Genomic DNA, 20,718 nt, shown 5'->3' on the forward strand with positions numbered 1-20,718 from the left:
TATGAACTTTATTTATACTGACTAATGTTGTGTTTAATAATGGGCAAATAATCTATTATCCATATCTGGATAATAGTTTTTTTTGACCATTACTGTACTGTATGTGTTTGGGGGGGGGGGGTGTTTTGATTTAAATGTAGGCCATGTATTATTTTTTTACATACAGGTTTTGTATATATTTATATTCACACACATATAGATCATTAATTTCTTAGTCACATAGTTCTTCACTTCAACATTCTGATTATAATTATATTAATTTTAGCACTTTTCATCACATTGATTTGAATAAAAAAAATATTATTTTTTTTATTATATATTTTTTATGGACATCTTTTAATGAGGTTTTAAATATTTGCATTATATATGTTTGTGTCAACGGATACTCATTTGTCTGAATAGTCCTATTTATCCTATTTCAAGGGTTGTTACTACAGTATATCTTATACAATGTTTTATATAAGGTTTATCTCTCCTTATACATATAACAGTTTCTTTATTATTGCTATTTATTATTTCTATGCACTTTTATATATGAGTTTAAATTTATTTATATTACATCATATATATTTTTGATGTATATATATATTTATTTTATTATTCTTTTATTTTCATGTTTATTCCGTGTTCCCCATTATCTCAAATCCTAATATTGTGTGCCAGTTGTTTTATTATGTCATTTTTGTCCATGTTGTTCATCCTTCAGCCGAAAAACGTGTTAGCCACGTTTGTCCACTTATACAAGGTGGTGCTCGTATGAGTAATTATTCAATCAATTTAGACTTTATAAGGCATTGGGATTTCCTCATTCCTTATTCTCTGATGAAGTCGCCATAACCTAAGTGATGAAACGCGTAAGAGTGTGTTGCCATTGGCTGTGCCAGGAGCCTGCTGTATAGTGCTTTGTAACTACGGAGAGGAGCTGTGGCACTTGGATGAGTGATATTGCTGTATCCGGGGGACCTGTGTGTGGACGCACAACACTGCAGATACCTGGCCGTGAAGCAGAAGGAGACACACGTTCCCAGCCACGAGATTTTGAGCCCTATTCCGGAAGACGCACAACGGAGGACTGATGCTTACAACAAATGTGCATATTTTATTGAATTGTTGTAAGTGACCTGATTTTAACTTGTGATATTAAAACCTGAAACCCTTTACACTATGGAGCCCGCGTTGCCCCTTTTTGTCTTTTAGAAGTATTGAAGAAGGTGGTTGATCCTGCGGATAGCTGCTTGGAAGTTCCAGTGTCTTCATTGTTATTTTCAAGGTTTTTCTTATTTTTCGGCTACATCCCTCCCCCACCCCTTTTTCCTATTGTGTTTATTTCCCCATCCTGTCCCATCTTTCCTTGTTATATATGTTGTTTGTATGTTTGTTTGTACAGCTCAACCCCCTTATAACGCTGTGCTTGGGGTCCATTGAATCACATCGCGTTATAAGCGGATCGCGTTAGAAATAATGTACGATTGTATGCATTGTACAATAACGTATTTATGATACCAATAATCGAGTTTAAAGTATTCATAAATACGAAAATTGGGAGCCATGCTTGCATCGCGTTATAAGCAGATTTGAGTTGTAACGGATCGCGTTATAACGGGGTTGAGCTGTAATTGGCACTATCTATAATTATTATAGCAGGGAATATATTTGTCCCTAATATGATTGTTCTATCCTATTTAATCTATATTTTTGTTATCTACTATATATTTCTGAAAGCACTGTATGTCTGCATGGCCTGTGTCCCTCAGGCCAATGAGATTGCTCCCTTGGCCCACCCGCCCCTGCACACCTCTCATTGGCCGGTGTGGTCTAATAGTATATACACACCCGCCCCTGCACACCTCTCATTGGCCGGTGTGGTCTAACAGTATATTCACACACATATGTCTCACCCCTCCGGATTGCTGCCCCCCCCCCCCCATGGCTCTCATTGGCCGGTGCGCTCTAACCCCTGGCCACACTACTGCTGCTGCTGCTGCCTGAGGTGAGGAATTGGTACTGCTGGATGGTGGGGAGGGGTGGGGGGGGTGGTTGACCCTCCGTTTTTGACCCCTCCCCAGCTCCGTTTTTGACCCCCCCCCCAGCTCCGTTTTTGACCCCTCCCCAGCTCCGTTTTGGACCCCTCCCCTGCTCCGTTTTGCACCCCCCTAGCTCCGATTTTGACCCCCCCCAGCTCCGTTTTTGACCCCTCCCCCAGCTCCGTTTTTGACCCCTCCCCCAGCTCCGTTTTTGATCACCCCCCTGACCCACATACCAACCCCCCATCATACCGAGTGACAGACACAGTGACACACACAGGGACAGACACACTGACACACACAGGCACAGACACAGTGACACACACAGGGACAGACACACTGACACACACAGGGACAGACACACTGACACACACAGGGACTGACACACACAGGGACAGACACACTGACACACACAGGGACAGACACACTGACACACACAGGGACAGACACACTGACAGACACACAGTGACACTCCCGCCCCTGCCTTCCCCCCTCTCTCCTGCCACCCCTCCCCCTCTCCTGCCATCCCCCCCTCCCCCTACCCCCTTGCCCGTTCCCTGCCTTCCCCCCCCTCCCCTGCCTTCCCCCCCCTTCCCCACCTCCCCACCTCCCCTGCCCCTCTCACCCCCCTTCCCCATCCCCCCTCCCCCCCTTCCCGCTCCCTCCCTTCCCCTCCCACCTCCCCGTTCTTCCCCCCCTCCTCCCCTTGCCCCCTCCCCTGCCTTCCCCTTGCCCCCTCCCCTGCCTTTCACCCCCCTCCCCACCCCTGCCTTTCACCCCCCTCCCCGCCCCTGCCTTTCACCCACCCGCCGCACTCCTGCCTCTGCCTTTCACCCACTCGCCGCCCACACGCCCGCCGCCCTCACGCCTTTCACCCACCCGCCGCCTCCACTACCGCCGCCTCCCGCCTCTGCCTTTCAGCCACCCGCCGCCTCACACCCCTGCACCCCACAGCCGCCGCCCTCACTCAACAGACACCTGCCGCCTCTCACCCACCTGCCACACTCGACACACACCCGCCCCCTACGCACCGACATCACTGACAAGCCGCCGCACCCACTCACCACCCACCCGGCGCCTCCCGCCTCACACCCACCCGCCACACTCACACCCCTACGCACCCACATCACTGACCAACCGCGGCACGCTCTCACCAGACACCCGCCGCCTCACACCCGCTCACACCCTAGCGGGACTCCCGCCCACAGCCAGCACTCCACTACCCACCCGCCACCCGTACTGAACACCCACCCGATGCCTCACACCCACTCACACCTCACATTTTTACATCACTTATGTCACCAAAATATACATTGTACTGTGGTGTGTTTACAATAAACCATTTTTAAACAACAATATCGTATTACATTTTCTTCCATGTTTCTTTTCAACTATTTATAAATAATAATACCTATTACGGATTTACATGCCGGGTATATCAGCTAGTATATATATATATGTACACATAGTGCAGAATAAATGAGTTCTTCTTTTCTGCTTTATATACAGTATGTACACACATATACATGTTTATTTACTGTGTGTATATATATATATATATATATATATATATATATATATATATATATATACTGTATATATATATATATACTGTATATATTTTTTTTTAGATATTGGCTAGTTGTAGTTGAGTTGATTATTATTATAGCAGTGTTAGGTTGCTTGATGTTTATGGACTGTTGCAGAGGGGTTACTCACTGTCATCATGTCATCACACTTCATGTCCGGCTCATCCTCATCCTCACTCTTGTTGTAAAATTTACGGAAGAAGTTGAAGGCAACAACTGTGTAAAGATAAACGATAACAGCCAGCAGACCAACTGTCATCATCAGCTGCGGGTAGAAGGGCAATGAGGAAGGTGAGAGAGAGAAGGGTTAGATAGAGAGAGAAGGACAGAGAATGACTAGATGAAGGATGTGAAGAGATAATAAGACAACTTTAAAAGGGACAAGAAGAAAGTGAGGCAGAAAATAAGAGAAACATTACAAATACGAGTGATAAAAACAGAGCCAGCAAGTGGGAGAGAGATTATGACATTAGAGACAGAAAACCGTAGCTCTTGCATGCTACAAAGAGGTCCCAGGATGCTGGAATCAGGGAGACAATGTCTGACCTGTTTGCCATTGTGTGTGACGGAGGACAGGATGGTGGCCAGGGTCTTCACACCCATGGCGATGTCCAGCAGGTGAGCAGCGAAGAAAAAATTGTTGTAGTGGCCAAGGAGGGACATGACTGTATACCAGACGAGGTAGAGGAAAGTCTGAGAGAGAGAGACAGCAGAGCTTCAATGGATACGAGCTAACTATACACACAGTGGCACATGCATCAAGTGCTGGTATTGGTTATCGTACCAGTTCCGGCGTTGACTACCATTGCTTACAATGGAAGTTAACCGTGGAATGGGTGTGATAACCCATACCAGTACTTGTGCATGTGCCTCACAATTGCAGAGAAGAGCTGTGTTTAATCAAGGTTCAGTTTAGTTATAGTGTAATGTGTGTTTGCAACACAAGTATAAGTTTATAATAACATTAACAATAGGTCTTCGTCTTATATTGTATAACTTAGAATTTACAGGGACAATCAATTCCTGATCATTACAGCTTTTTCTTATAGCCAGGTAACTAGAAGCTACAAATGAGTTGAAATAACAGAGCTTTTCCCCCTGGCTCATCCTGCAAACACAGAGTTTATCTGATCCTCCCCATACAAGTCACATAGAATTTTCATTTCCAACTTACGTTATCAGTGAAGACCACTCCAAATTTCCAAATCTGATACTTGATGTCTATTGAGGTGATCCTGCCAGAGACAAAAAGGAGAGAGGAGATGTTGGGAGGAAGAGAGGGAGAGAGGGACAGGCACAAAGAAAATAATAGGCAGAGGGACATGGGGACATATATTCAGTAAACTGCAATAGTGCTGATTGTGATACTATACTATGTGTAGAAGATAGGATGAAGCCATGTTTACAAAACAGACACAGTCACACATAAAGATACACACCAGGCCAGCATAGATTTGTCAGGTTCTGGTTTCTTCTCATTCTGAGAGCTGATTTCCAGGCTGGCCAGATCCATCCCCAGCAGCTCTGCGATCCTCTCACGTCCATAAATATCACCATACTTGTCTAGCACCTAAGGGGGAGACAGGGAGAGAGAGACATAACAGCATCTTTAGTTTAGCACAAAATATAACTCCAACAAACTTGACCCTATTAACACACTTCAGGGTGGAGTGTATTCATACATATATATTATATATCCTTTTATATTTTCTAATTAATGGACTTTTATTCATGGACATTTACACTTTTCTTTGTATTCACAGCACTGATTTTTTATCCAATTGGTTCATTCACATGTGTACGTACAGTACACGTATGTTTATGTTTCATTCTGTATACATTTTTGATACACTTTTGTGATTTTTTGTATTCACATCCTGCTTTGATTCTCATTGTGTCACGTTATGGTATATTTTTGGGTATTTATTAGCAGGCGCTAACTTTTTGTTTTTCATATATTGTGTGTGGGTATCCACTTACCAGTTTAGATCAAGCAGCTGCTAATCCACTTATCTATTTCACATTAGTCATGATGAATAATAGTAAGTTTAACAGAACACAAAACCCCAGCAAGCTCTTTTTGGGAACCCCTGAGCCTCCACAAAATATATGTATGTATTTAAGTGTCAAACGGGTGTCTGCCTTGTCATGGCTCGCAAGCTTACAACGCTTTGACCAAAGGGGTTAAACTAAATGACCCTTTTTCAAGAGAATATATAAGTATTTTACTGTGTATTTCTGTCATGTTGGATGTAGCATTGGGCTTCTCTGTCATCTGTTGAATTATAGTAAGGAAAGATTCACTAGGAGGAACGAGTACTGTCCCGGCCAGCTTCATTGCACTGCGGCTGCGTCCGCAGTTTAAAAACAGCTGCGGGCGGCGCGCGGCTATCTTCGGCCATTTTCGGCCGGTTTTCCCGCGCCTCGGGCGCTTTCAATAGTAAGCGCCATTAGCGCTCATCTATTGAAGCGCGGCCGCCTCGCTGGAAACTCCGTTTTAAAGAGAGAGAAGCCCCGCGGTTAGCCCGCTATGCGCCGGCCGGGACAATATATAGGCAATTTTACCCTTCCATCTACTGATGAAGCCATAGACATAGAAAATAGTTGTTTTTTTTAAACTTGAAAAGTTATTAAAAGAAGAAATGCGCTTTTGGTGGGTCATGATCTCATTACAGAAATATATAGATCAGAAGATTAACCCACAAGGGCTTTGAATCCTCAAACAACCAGCCTTTGAGACCAATGATAATTTTCTTAAAGAATGGAAGGATACTCTGGTCAATTGACACAGCTTGTTAAATTTAGAGAGGCAAGACTTGTAACTCTTCAGATAGAATTTGAGCAGGTACAGGGGGAAATAAAACCTCACTGTGAAAAACCTGAATGTATACAATTAATGCGAGAGTTATTAGCTTTGAGAAAAAACTAATTGAAAGAAAGAAAAGGAAGACTATTAGGGACAATGATGATTATGCTAATGGCAAGTCTATGAATTGGAAAACCAGAGTTGGTTCTGCCAACTCATTTAGAAAACCAAAATCAAAAGAAAACACCTCATCATGTCCCTAGCAGAAAAGATTCAACTGGACCTTTTGAATCGGCTGGTTATCTGGAAATACATGATTGGACCCTTCCCACCAATCATGGAATTTCCGAGGAATTACATTGTCCAATAGATATTCTAGAAAATAGCAGTAATGGTGATAATAGACTGGGCCCTAGCAATCAGGGTGCTATTCCTAAGGAACAACATACACAACAGAGACCGCGCAATTTTGGGGGAAATCCCAAGATTTTTATCCGCAAAACGGGGTGAAAATGTATGGACTCACAAACAACCCCCTCCTCCAAATACACCAGTAAGGAGAAAATGGGAGGATGAGGAACTAGAAGAGGAAGAATCATCCATGAGAAGAAAGGCATCAAGAGACTAAAGGAAGATTCTATTAAGAGAGAAATATTCAATCTCTTCTCACATGTTCTTAATGAGAATCAATGTTCCTTACTTACTAGTGGGTAAGGCTTTGCGACGAGTTCTACACCCACTCTCTTTGAAATGTTTGTTGATCTCAACAGATTTATCAGAAGTATTACACTTAAAAGATATTTTTCACTGAAGGAAGGAAAGAGATATTATCAGTTACCTAATACACAGGACTGTGAGTGTTTAGATAATCTTGGGTCACTTCCAGAGGAGTCTGAAGGATCTGAGGTTCAGGATCTTTGTGATCTCTCGGTTCACTTTCACTCATCTAGCAGCGAAGTGAATATTGGAATTCAATTCAAGGGGTGGTCCATTCACCATTTGGTCCCAAATCACTCTTTAACCCCTATTTTGCCAAAGGACATTTTATTGAGCCCTTATATTTATTAGTCCTCAAAGATTTTGAGAAATTATGTTCTAAACCGTCCAAAATGCATGTTAATCTCTCTCCAGGTGAAAGAGCAGCTCTTTAGGAACTACAGGGTCTTGACACTATCGTTGTCAGGCAGGCAGACAAGGGAGGCACTGTTATACAGGATAGGGATACCTATATAATGTAGGAGAGGTTAGGGATAGATAGGGATTTCTATATGCACTTGACAGCTGACCCTGCTCATGAATATCAGAATCTATTTCTTTCCCTCCTAAATTCGGTTAAATTTGAAGGTATTATTTCTCAAACTGAATTCAAATTTCTGTATAACCCTCATTCACGAGTCCCGATAGTCTACCACCTGCCTAAGGTGCACAAGGACCTGGTCAATCCCCCTGGTAGACCTAAAGATGCAGCGGCCGTTATTCAAACATTTACCTAGGTACATTTTGTGTTGTACCGCGTGTAGGTTGAGATATATTCACTAGTTTTGCCGAGGCAGACATGATGGCCCATTGGATTAACACAGCAGGGGTCTCTGATGTGTGAGTCCTGCCTGTAATAGATGTGCAGTAAGAGGCTGAATCAGTCATTCTAACTGTGTGCCTCTCACAGGGGATCACAGGGTTTTTATTTCATTTTAAACATAACAGTAATGTAGCATGGGGTCTCCGGAGCTGAACTGCATTGATTTCAGGTCCGGGAACCCCCTACTTTCCGAGATACAGACCCCGTCATGAGGTGCCAGTAACTCCACACGCCCGCGTCATTTACTAGGACGTGGCGGGGATTGGTCTCAGCAGCGCGAGGATCCGGTATTTATCAAGTTTTATTCCCCTTGATAATGGGCTTGTAGCCCGAAATGCATAGGTGTGCTGTTTGTTTTTTCTATGATCCAATACATTTATTTTTTATCGTGGGAACGCACCCTTGTACTTTTTGCAAGAAAGCACTGGACATAGTGCTCCGTCTTTTCTCCTGTTTTGCTCATTGATCTTCGCAGATGGATGCACACTGTACCCCGGGACCAGTGGATGCGAAGTGGTTCTCAACTATCAAGAGGAATCTTATCTCATGTGAGTCCATTCAATTATTCTCCACCATTGTGATTTGGCTACACGGATACACATTGCTGATCTTTCTCCTTTACACATAGATATTTCAATAGTGCTGGACACCGGTGGGTGTTTGTTATCCTTACCTCGTTTGCAACGTGGGATTCCATTATTCCAGTCATACATCTTTTGGGGACAGCTTCATCCAGCCTTATCATTGGTTATTGGAGGGGTACTCCACATAAGACTTTGCTTATACACAGTGACACTCATATCTACTGCTTTTGTTTTTAGAGCTCTATACAGTACAGCATTTGTTTCTGCCCATTTTAATGACCACTGTAAGCTCCATAGCTAGGCATTCCATGTGTAGTTAGGTCCCCGGTTAGGAGATAGCTACAGAACAGGGATTTTGGGAACGGGAATTTAAAGCAGGACATAGGGGGGCAACTAGACTTAAAAAGTGTATTAAATGTTGCTGACCGGAGTAGCCGGTAGTACTGGTATTTTACCAGCAATTCGCGTATGATTTGCGGGGACCAATCTGTAGATGAAGAAGAGGTATGTGTATGAAAGTCCCATGCAAAGTATAGGGAAAACCTGACCAGTTTTGGGCTTTACCTGTTCCCATTGCCCCAGAAACATAAAACTTAGGGAATGTAAGTTTGAGGTGAGATATTTGGGTCGAAATGCATTTGTCTTGTTTGCAGGAGTTCGGGGGACAAAGTTACCGGTAGTCCCATAATTCTTTCCGACATACAGGCATGATTTGTGGGTACACAAGGTGAATTACAACGGGGCTACTCTATGTCCCCCGGAATCCTAGTTTTCAAGCCCAAATATCCCAAGACCCATTTCCCTCACAGGTATAAGGTTCCCCAAGACATATACTTTATTAAAACATGTTTATTAATATTTTGTGCATACTGTATAAATGTCTACTGCTGCGGCCAAGTTTATTCGAGCATTTGCCCGTTCTTGGCCGCAGCAGTATCCTGGCGCGCGCCGCAGGGTGACGGGCGCGCGCCGAAGCAGCGGAAGAGCGCCCTCCGATCGGGGCGCTCTCCCTACCGCTGCCGGGTCTGCCGGGTCCCCCGGAACCTCCTGCCGCCGTCCCGCGATCGCGGGACACCAGGGCTCCCTCGGGGAGCCCTGGACGCGCGTGCAGGGGGCGCTGGCACCCGATGATGCGTGACCGCGCATCGGTGATGCGCGGCACGCTGAGGGAGTGCGGCTCGCAAGCCGGGACATTTCCCGGCTTGCGGAATGAGCCACACTCGGATAAACTGTGTCGGCAGTGTATGCAGTCGGGCCGGGCATCCACATAGGTGCCGGGATGTCTACATAGAAATCGGAGTACAAAGGAGAGAGGATGTCCAGATGGGACAAAACTCTTTGGTAAGAAGGAAAGCCCGATTTGCCAGGTCCGGAGTACAAAGGGCACCCAGTGGGGACACCTTTTGAGACTGCCAGACCTGGTGGAGCCTACCCAGCGGTGTCAATGGATTAGCTGGTGGAAGATGCAGCTCATAGGTGCATTTCCCATTGGCTAATTCATATTTCCCGCTCACCCGGCTTTTCGAGCCGGCTTGGCACGCCTCCCCCTCTGAAGTCAGCCAAGAGACGAGCCCCTGTTTCTATAGTGGGAGGGAATTCCCATGCTCTGATGGGTCGCTCCTCCTACTTCCATGCTGAAGACAGAACAGCGTAGGGTATTTAAGGAGATGGCCGAGGCAAAGAACCAGACCATCATGTGGCTTGAGTCTGTGAAGTGCGGGTGGGCTTTTCAAAGTTGCTCTGTTACGAATAGCAGAGCAGCCGGCTTCATTTCTGAAGCTAGGAAAGCCTGCCCTGCAGAGACTAAGTCAGACGCAAGTTCTAAAATTAGAATGTAGCGGTCGCGGCTAGGGTTTTTAGCCGAACAGAGGACCAGGAAGTCGGGAGAGATTTCCTGGTCATGGTAAGCCTTCCGAAGCAGGCACCCTGTACCTATTTGAGGCTAGTGTTTGACCCCAGACCCTCAGTAAGTGTGTATTCTGTCTATATTTTGCATATTCATTGTGTGTACGCGGGTTTACCTGAATAAACCTCATTTTATTCCACTACTTTGTTTTGCCTATTGAATGATCCCGGTTAAAAGGTGTTAAAAGCTCTGGTCTCCCGTGACAGCAGATACAATAGATTTGTGCAAAAAAAGGTTGGACATATTTTTTAGAAAGGAAAGGTATACAAGGATATACCCAATAAGTAAACATGGGAAGGATGTTGATCCAGGGAGTAATCTGATTGCCAATTCTTAGAGTCAGGAAGGAATTTATTTTTCTCCTTATGAGATATAATTGGATGATATTTCACTGGGGTTTTGTGTTTGCCTTAATCTGGATCAAGTACAGATAAAGAATAAAGTATCTGTCGTCTAAATTTATCATAGGTTGAACTTGATGGGCACGTCTTTTTTCAACCTCATCCACTATGTAACTATGTAACAGTGTGTGAGAGAGATGTGTTTACAGGTAAACGGCATTCCAGAGATAGGCGCATTTTCAGGACGTTACCTTCCGTTTGACAAACTTGTCCCAGTAATTGCTTGGAAATGATCTGCCAAAAAAAAAAAAATATCAAAAAAATTACATCTTTATCCCTTTTCACCCCCCTTATTATTTCAGCCTTCTCAAAGCCCTGAACTAAATATCTCTTCTTTATAAGCTTTCTATATACTCAGCACTTGATGTCCCTGCAGAACTAACAGTTTATTTTTTAGTGCCTAGGGCACAGCGAGATAAAGTAACTTTCTTAAAGTCATAAGGAGCTGATAACTAGTTCACCCACTTCAGAGGCAGTGAGGTCACACAAGACCAACTCACTCCTTTTCATCTCTACACCTCTTCATACCTTACACGTTCTACCTCATCTCTTCCCTTTCTTTCCTGCACTCGTCCCTTCCCTTCTTCGTTGAAAAGTGTCAATGGCTCTGTGGACTCACGGTGTGTTCAAGACGAGGCGGTCCCACTGTCCTTTGATGTCATCGTCTTCCGGCTGCTCTGTGATATAAACGCCATCAAACTCCAGTTTACGTGCCAACTCCTTCTCACGTTTAAATATGACCAGGGGAATCTAAAGCACAGATAAATCTTGTATCAAAACAAGCGCAGGCTGGACACAGCGTGTGCATGCTCTGGTCAGCAGTGGGTGGGAAAAGGTCACTCTGCTCTCTGGTGGTTAGTAGTGACCATGGAGCACTTAATACAGGATATTTACAGGGTTATTCATTAAACTGTTGTAGTCCCCCGATCGGCACTATAGTATCTTATAGAAACTCCCATTGACGTACTTCTGTGCAATAATACCCCAGTTGCACGAAATAATGATACTCTTGTGACCCCTCTACTCCTAAAATATATTCTGACCCTAGCAGAAAAACAGCGGATGTGCTTCTCCTATGAAGCTAAGCAGTTATAGAATTACATGTGAAGTGGTCAGATTGGACTGTGTTAAATGTCAGTATAAACTCTTAGTTTGGTGATTAATGTTAGACACTGAAGGGCAGATCCACAAAACTCCATTATTGACTTAACGAGCTGTTACCTTAAGGCTAGATCCCTGCTGTCTGCTGCAGCGCCCGCTATGCAGCACCCTGCAGGGACAAGAACCGCCCCTTAATGGGGCCAGGCCCGCTACCCACCTTGCCCGCCGCGTTGTCTGAACAGATTTCCCTGACGACAGAAAATCTGTGCTCACAACTCGCGACAGAGCGCTGGCCACGCCTCTGGCGGTTCAGCCAATGAGGGCAAACCTGCCGGGTGACATCATGGCCACACCCCCTGCTATGACCCCGCCACGCTCCCCCGTCTTTCCCCCTGCAGCTCGCCGCAGACCGGGGATCTCGGCTGCACGCGCCGCCAGCCTGGCAGACACGCGCGCAGCGCCAACACCGGGGCCTCAGCCTTAGTGAACATGTTAAGTGCTAATGGGGATTTTAAAAGCTCACTAACGCAGATTAAAGCCTTTTTTACTACTAAAATGGTCTGCAGTTTACTTTAACAACAATTGCCGTCAATAATATACAAATGTGGTGTTGAACACCCTGTCTTTATTATTGATCCCTGGTATGTGTAGAATAGCAAAAGTTATTTTTTGTTAATTGTGTGCTGGGAGGGTTATGTGACTTTTTATATAAACTTGATACTAGTTTAAAGGACGCACTGGCAGGGTAGCATTGGCATCTAAAATGCTGCATCTTAAGTGACCATCTTTAGGTGGAAATATATAGTTAGACTAGTTTGACTAGAGGTTGACTGGGGACAGCATCTTTCTGCAAAGTCATCTGCAAAAGGCAGCAAACGGTGAGTTTATCTGAACACACTATGATTCCATGCTTGTTAGCCTGCACTTTTAGCCCCCCTGCACACTCTATTTACTGCAGCCTCTCCCAACACTTGACTTCACACAACTGCTTCTCCCATCACCATCCCCTCCCCCCCCCCTCCACAAACCTTGAACAGACCCTAGCATTATAAAAGCAGCAAAACATTGTGGCAAGGAAAAGGCATACTTCTGCTGTTTACTCTGCACACACTCACTTGGCTCACAACAGTGTCATGCAACGTTACCCACTTCTATGATAATGAGCCTGCTAGTTCTCTCAACTGTTCTTTCTTGTGGCCTCATGGAAATGTTACTCTCTCGATAAAATACAAACTCCTCCCTCCTGGCCAACACCCAATATCACCATACACCCTGGATTACTCTAAAGCCTTGCACTATCTACTGAATGTTGGTGGAGAACTCTGAAAACCAGCACACCAACCACTGCTCACTCTAATGGCAAACATTACAAATTTACAACTTGCAAACAAGTGGGTAGGGGGGGGGGGTGAATCTTGAATGGGGGGGGGGGTGAATCTTGGATGGGTGGGTGGTGAGGTGGGGGGGGTGCGAGTTCCTCCCCCGTCCCAAGCGATCGTTTCCCACCCCCTGTCCCCGGTGCTTTCCCTCCCCCCCCCCCTGGTTGTGTTTCTCTCCCCCCCCCTTTCCCCTGCGCGTGTTCCCACCCCCCCCTCTCCACCCCTCCCTGGTGCTCCCGGCTGAGGGGAGAGAGAACGGGCGTGCGCTTCTTACACCCTCCCGGTCCCCGCTGAGGGGAGAGAAAACGGGGCCCGCAGGTGGTGAGAGCTACGGGTGAGGGGAAGGTGATGGGGGGGGGGGGGAGTAGGCTGTGAGGTGAGCTGCGGGTGAGAGAGTGTAAGTAGTGGTGGCACTGGAGGGTGTACGGTAGGGGTGAGGGGGGGGGGAGTTGTGGCTGCTGTTTGTGGGGGTGGCATTTGGGTGTCAGCAGCGGAAGGTGTGTGTGACCGGACGGTGTATGGTGTGTTGGTGGGTGACTGCACCGGGCGGTGTTGGTGAAGGGAGGGGGGCGGGAGCCGGGGGGGGGGGTTTAGTGTGGGGGGGGGGTGGTGTTGGGGTGGGGGGGGCACGCGGCAGCGCACGGTACCTGAGGTGGTGTCTAGTCCGTAGGGGAAGTGAGAGCAGGCGGTGAGGCAGTGATTGTTCTGAGTGTGGCAGTTGGGTTTGTGAGGTCAGCGAACCACGCAGGCGTGCGGGGGCAGGGCCGGGCCAGATTGGCCAGAGGGTGAGTGACAGACAACGGACCAATCAGATTGCCCATAAGCACAACAAACATACAACGTTTTCAGCAAATAAACAATGTTTTCATTTTTATATATATATACAGTAGCGACAAAGCCTATTCTAACACGGCTGGAGCCGCAACCCGCGTGAAGACGCAGGTTTGTCATTTTATTTTCGCAGCTTGACGCGCGTCACTGATGCGCGGTCATGCTGCATCGGGTGCGTGCGCGCGTGGCGCGCGTGCCCAGGGCTTCCCGATGGGAGCCCTGGTTAAGAGAGATGTGGGGATGGCGGTGGGGGGCCCGGGGGACCCGGAGAAGCAGTGGGGAGAGGCATCGATCGGAGGACTGATCTGAGAGGCTCCGGCTGGCGCGCGGGAAAATTCGGCGCCAGCCCGGAATCTGCCGCGGGACAAACCGGGTAAGTGTTAGAATAAGCGCTGCTGTATATATGTATATGTATATATATATATATATATATATATATATATATATATATATATATATATATATATATATATATATATATATATATATATATATATATATATATATATATATAGCTTCAATAATCAAAAAATAAATAGATGATACCGTTCTGTGGCTAACGAAATGCTTTTGTTTGTGAGAGCTTTCGAGATACACTGATCTCTTCTTCCGGCGATGTTACAATGAATGAAGCAAGCAAAAGGTATACTTAAAAACAGTGTCTCTTGGAATGTTATCTGTGCTAGTCCTTCCCCCGGTGTGGATGTGTTTTATGGCTAGAGGTGTCAAAAGGTTCCTGAAAGCAAGTGAAGAAAGAGTGTGTGTGTATCTGTGTGAATATAAATGAATGGAGAGCCCACAGTATATACAGTGCTATACAAAAGGTGTGTGTGGAGTGGGAGTGGATATAAATGGTGTGGAAATGTGAGAGATTGTAGCACAACTAAAAGTGTGTGTGGATACTATGTGGTCCCTATAGGTGTATAGGGATGGAAAAACAAGGAGTATTAGTATGTGTAAGAGACAGCTGTGTGTGCATTCATATAGCACAGTATGTACAGACATGGCCTATAGCGCTCATGTACTATATATATAGTGCAGAATAAATGAGTTCTTCAGTATTAGGTGATACCTTTTTTATTGGACTAACAATTTATGTCATGGGACAAGATTTTGAGAGTTATCCTCTCTTCTTCAGGTCATACAGTATATGAGAGATTTTGAGAGTTATCCTCTCTTCTTCAGGTCATACAGTATATAAATCCAGATTGGTTTGTGAAGTATTACCAACTAATGGATTATAAATATAAGATATAAATGTAAAAAACTGAGATTCATATTTGGAATCCATTGGTGAGCTCCCTCATGGGGGCCATATATGTATATATGTGGGATTATTCTAATTTCCTCCTATAGTTAATCACATTAAAAAAAAAAAACCTTGTTAGGCTCTTTAAATCTAGCATGGGCCATCTAATTTAATTCTCTGCTGTCCTCTTGTTAAAATAAGCCAAATACTATTTAAGTATATGTATGTATTGCCGTTTGATTAGGGTTTATGATTTGTATACCCCTTTTATATGTTGATATATCATTATTTTATGTTTATTGTATAAAACATCTATTATGTTAGTCTGCTTCCAATTACATCAATATGCTTCTAGTGTAATGAACACATACATCATTATTGTGTTATTATGTCTCTATGTAAAAAGTCCGTAATTTATTAATTTACTTTTTTTTTAATCCATCTAATACTGCTAAAATTAGTACCTATCAAGTGGTGGTTAAACACAGATTTCCGAATGTTGTAATCAGTGTGGTTCTTCTTTTGATTGGACTCTGGTACTACTTAAGTCACTTGATTGTTAGTGGAGTCCATCCCCTGATGAAATCCGCTTTGATGGAAGAAACGCGTAGGGTCACGTGGTTTGGTCTACGGTGGCTGTGAGCGCCAATCCTGACACCGGAGAGCAAAGCTGCTGTAATTGCCCTAATGGACTGGGAACCTAGAAACTAAGAACATTTCTACTGCGCATTCGGGTTGCCGGAGGACCATACAGACGGTGGCACCAGTAGTGGAGTTCCAAAGGGATACATCCCACGATTGAGCTAGCAGACTGTGGTTTAGAGATTTATGTTGGCCCATGAGTTCGCTCATACCATGCTTTTATTTCATGGCTATATTGTGAGTTTTTAATTGTTATAGTCCAAATTATTAAACCTTTCAACTCAGATATCACACTAGGATCGGACGCTTTTTTCTCTTTTCTTTTTCTCTGTTTAGTTTACACAATGGGAAGTTGTTGAGCCCAGTAAAAAGGCTGCCAGCATCCAAAAGGATTTTCACAAAAGGTTTACCCAGCATTGGGTTACAATGTCACTGAGATTCATTATATGGACTTTTAATTTCACACTTTACAATTTGTCATTATTATTGTTATAATTTTTTTTTCTTAAACTATTTCGTTTTTAGTCATATGTTTTATTTAGTTACTCACTTATATAGCAATAAGTATTTAGTTCCACTTATCCCCACAGAATCACGCTGATTCATTATTATTCTATTAATTCAACATTACAGTATTTGGTCATCTGTGTTTTTTGTTAATTCATCACCACATATTGTAGTTCACGATTGGGCTGAATTAACATTGTGCGATACTCCAAAGCCGCTGTCTTTTACATTATATATATATACATATATATAATGTAAAAGACAGCGGCTTTTATATATATGTATATATTGCAGTGCAATTTAGCTTTGTTGCTGGTTTAGTGACTTTGCCTTTGTTAATGGTTTTTGGCCATTGGTCCTTTGGAATGTTTTTGTTACGGTTGTGCAACAGCCCTTTTCAGGGAGGAGGGGGGAATTATTTCAGGTCCCTATTGAGGTCCATTGTGGCTACTCGGGCTCTCCTTGAGAGAGCCTAGATAGCTCCAATGACACTTAATTGGCTGTTTGTAACCCTTAAAATGTTTTTTTTTCCATTATATATATATATAATGGAAAAAAAAAACATTTTAAGGGTTACAAACAGCCAATTAAGTGTCATTGGAGCTATCTAGGCTCTCTCAAGGAGAGCCCGAGTAGCCACAATGGACCTCAATAGGGACCTGAAATAATCCCCCCCTCCTCCCTGAAAAGGGCTGTTGCACAACCGTAACAAAAACATTCCAAAGGACCAATGGCCAAAAACCATTAACAAAGGCAAAGTCACTAAACCAGCAACAAAGCTAAATTGCACTGCAATATATACCAGACATCTTTTTGAGAAAATGGCTGCACTACTCGCAGATACTGTACAGTAGCGTCAGGGAGTTTTATAATGATATTAGCTAGCAGACACCACAGTCATATGCTAATAATAGTCCTGTTTTTGCATAAAATTAGCTTTGTGGATCTCTGTTAAACTCACGGAAGCGAACATCCATTAACTGTTTAGGTAATGTCATGTTAGTTGCCCTAACTTAACAGCGCTTTATAGATCTGCCCCATAATGATCAAAGTGGATGGAGAGTTGTATCATTTGATGCTTTAAAAGGTCTGAGTGGCCCGAGTTCAGTATTAAAGTAGTCAACTGTTAGTTATACATTAAGTGATGAGACAGGGATACTGAGTGATTATTATCTGGAAGTGGTGTATAGAACAATACATTATACTTTTCTTATACAGTACGGATACTAAATGCAGAGCTATACATTGCATTTAGCAGCTACAATAAGTCCCTGCCCTTAAGAGATTTCAATCTAATTGTGGGTGCCTGGAGCACAAGGATATAAAGTGACTTGCCTAAGGTCACAAAGAGAGTTGACACTAGTATTTGAACCAACTGCCAAGGCAGTGTTCCTTCCATCTTCAGCTCATACACAAACAATATGGCCCTTCCAAAGATGTGCCTTACCTTCAGACAGTTGTATCCAATGATGCACACGAATGAGATGAGCGTATGAACAACAGAAAGTATGTTTAGCGCCGGCTGCATGTATCCTGTGCTCTCCTCTAGGAAGAAGTATACAAGGTCCTCCTCAACGTCCTCTTCTTCTCCTCCGTCATCCGCAACCGAAAACTCCTCCTCAAGCCCCGAGCCCTCAAAATCTTCATCCCCTTTCGGAGAATCGGACACCTAAGGTATTGAGAAGAGATATTTACATGTTCTGCATGAGCCAGTGTCAAGATTCCGACCCGCAGTACTCCCCCATAGACTTGCAGGGGCTCACAGATGAGTCACGTTCAGGCCCAGGGCTGGTAGGAATCTCCCACGAAGTCAGCGGCCATCTTAGCTTATAAACCCCACCCAGACTGCTACCTGGAGGTGCTTTTGTCAACTTTTTTGTTCCAGGAGCAGTCTGGGTATTCACTTGTTAACGCTCTCATCACCAACATATCTTTGACTTAAATATCCAGCATTCCCCTATTACTTCTTGCCCTTTGCTCTTTTGCTTTTCCTGTGTCTAGCTTATGTATCCATGCCATCTTTGGCTACTAACCTGCCCCACTCCTGGCAGTAAGCCCTACTAGAATCAGGCTGCCGTAGTCAACTTGGGGTTTTCCCCTCCTTGGTGCTGCACTTGAGTGACAGTGGGAGGCGGTGACATGCGGCCTGAGCATGTCCAATCATGGGACAGACCTGGTGCCTTCCTCCTGGCTGTACTTAAGGGCAGTGCCACCCCAAATTTAGTTGTGCCTCTACCCACTTGAGAGAGGCAGGTCAAACAGCCAAGAGCCTGACTATTGGGCCTTCTCTGGTCCTCTTCTCCTCAGGGGAGAATGAGTGTGTACCATACCTCTGCCCCTGCTAGAGGGGCAGGGTAGAGCTGGGACTGCCCTTGGCCTGTAGTGAAGGTCCAGGGACCATAATTCAGAGAGTAGCTGACTGTTGCTGCATTGGGCAGAACCCTGCTGTGTACTGTTCAGCACAGAGTGAGAGAATAAACCATTCCTGTTATACTCCTGCCTAGTGTGTGATCTTACTTGGGGGGGGGGGGGGGAAGAGGTGATAGTTCTACTGTAGAAGATCATCTTCACCTATCTGGAGCCTACAGCAGATCGAGGCGCTGCACTGCTAGAGAACCATGTGGGTAATGTACCCCAGAAACCTGATCCTGTGTCCCCACTACTATCGGTGGACAGCTCAGCCCTCTTGTTACCAGTAGGTATCATGCACCACACGACCAGTAATGGCAAAATCTCCCAGAGGGTGGGGGAAAGACCGTTACACTTACTTTTGCCTTGCATCCCCCCTTTAACTTTGTGCCCCCTGCTCTGTTTTTCCCTACGACCTTACGTTTCACATCTAGCTCTGCAGACTTTACAGATACCTTTTTGTTTATCTACCTTGGTGTGAGCATTCAAAACTATCAATTTTTCTTATTCCAACCTCTTGCTATTTTGCAGTTCCGTGCTACGTCAGAGGTTTCCGTACTTCTGATAGTCAGACAAACGTTATTCCCTATCCATATTTTTAAAACAATCGCTTTTAAATAGGGTGTAATATATTACGCACTCCCCTGCAAAGTATGTCACAGAGATTTAGAGAGCCAAGAAGAAAATGTTAGAAAAATTTACATTTTAGGTAAGCAAGAAACAAACAAAAAAAAAGTCAATTAACATAGCATGGGAAAACACAATGTGGAAAGGGCTGAATAAGCTCCAGTATTTCCAAAAACATTTTTTATCAACATACAGTACAAAAAAATGCCTAATTTTTTTAAATACTTCATGGTGGTGTTCAGTGTAACAAAACAATAAGTTACCATCAATATATTGTTATATTAAAAACTGATTTATTATGGTTACAGGTAATCCAGTGCGTTTAGCATAGTGTAAGTGCCACGAGATTTATCTTCCAGTTATGACATTGATTAAAAAAAACAACTATATTCATTATACATTGGGGCAATGCTCTTTTTAGAAAGATTTATGCAAACTTTATACTGCAAAAAATTGGGAAGGGCAATGTTTAATTTAATATTTCCCCTTTCCCTTACAATTTATTTTTAAGTTTGTAAATAAAAAAAAACTATGGGGTACTCATAAGTATACAACTTGTGATATTGTGTCCCTTCTAGTACCATCACCGTACTATTATCTCACCTTGTAGAACAGCAGAATGAAGTTGATAGCGAAGGCCAGGAAGAGAGCCAGGAATCTCAGGTTGTAGAAATTTCTGGAGAGATAATTCTGTGAGGAGAGATCAGAAAAAAAAGTGATATTGTTCACCGAGATAATACACATACTTTTATAATGTAGAATATCACAGAGTTTCCAAAGGATTCAATGGCAGCTTTGGTGCAGAATATCAGGACATAACCCACCATAATGCACTAGAAGGATCCACAAAGCCTTCTACACCTGTTTATACACATTGTAGATGGTCACTTGAGCATATTGTTTTGGTTCTGTCTAAAAAAAAAATTATGTTCTGGATTTCGGTGGAATGTGGGAATTTCATATTTTTTTAATAAAATTTTCATTAATATTTATTAACCCTCCCCTCCCCCTTCCCTAGATATCCACTGCAAGTAGCCAGTGTTTGTGTGTTGTTTATTTTCAAATAAAACAGCAGATGCTATAA

General features: G+C 44.0%; 1 protein-coding gene across 11 annotated transcripts in view; it reads right to left on the reverse strand.

The window, feature by feature from the left end:
- RYR1 (ryanodine receptor 1) overlaps positions 1-20,718 on the reverse strand; it is a 132,542-nt gene that overhangs the window by 6,461 nt on the left and 105,363 nt on the right. For all 11 annotated transcript variants that reach the window (XM_075608326.1, XM_075608327.1, XM_075608325.1 and 8 more), the window contains 8 exons: positions 20,238-20,324; positions 18,046-18,267; positions 11,509-11,639; positions 11,081-11,123; positions 5,053-5,183; positions 4,788-4,848; positions 4,160-4,306; positions 3,744-3,878 (listed from right to left, as the gene is read on the reverse strand). In XM_075608326.1, coding sequence (XP_075464441.1) covers positions 3,744-3,878; positions 4,160-4,306; positions 4,788-4,848; positions 5,053-5,183; positions 11,081-11,123; positions 11,509-11,639; positions 18,046-18,267; positions 20,238-20,324 — 957 coding nt within the window. The remainder of the gene's footprint in view (positions 1-3,743; positions 3,879-4,159; positions 4,307-4,787; positions 4,849-5,052; positions 5,184-11,080; positions 11,124-11,508; positions 11,640-18,045; positions 18,268-20,237; positions 20,325-20,718) is intronic.

Source organism: Ascaphus truei, chromosome 7 (genome assembly GCF_040206685.1).
Source record: "Ascaphus truei isolate aAscTru1 chromosome 7, aAscTru1.hap1, whole genome shotgun sequence".
NCBI classification, from domain to species: Eukaryota; Metazoa; Chordata; class Amphibia; order Anura; family Ascaphidae; genus Ascaphus; species Ascaphus truei.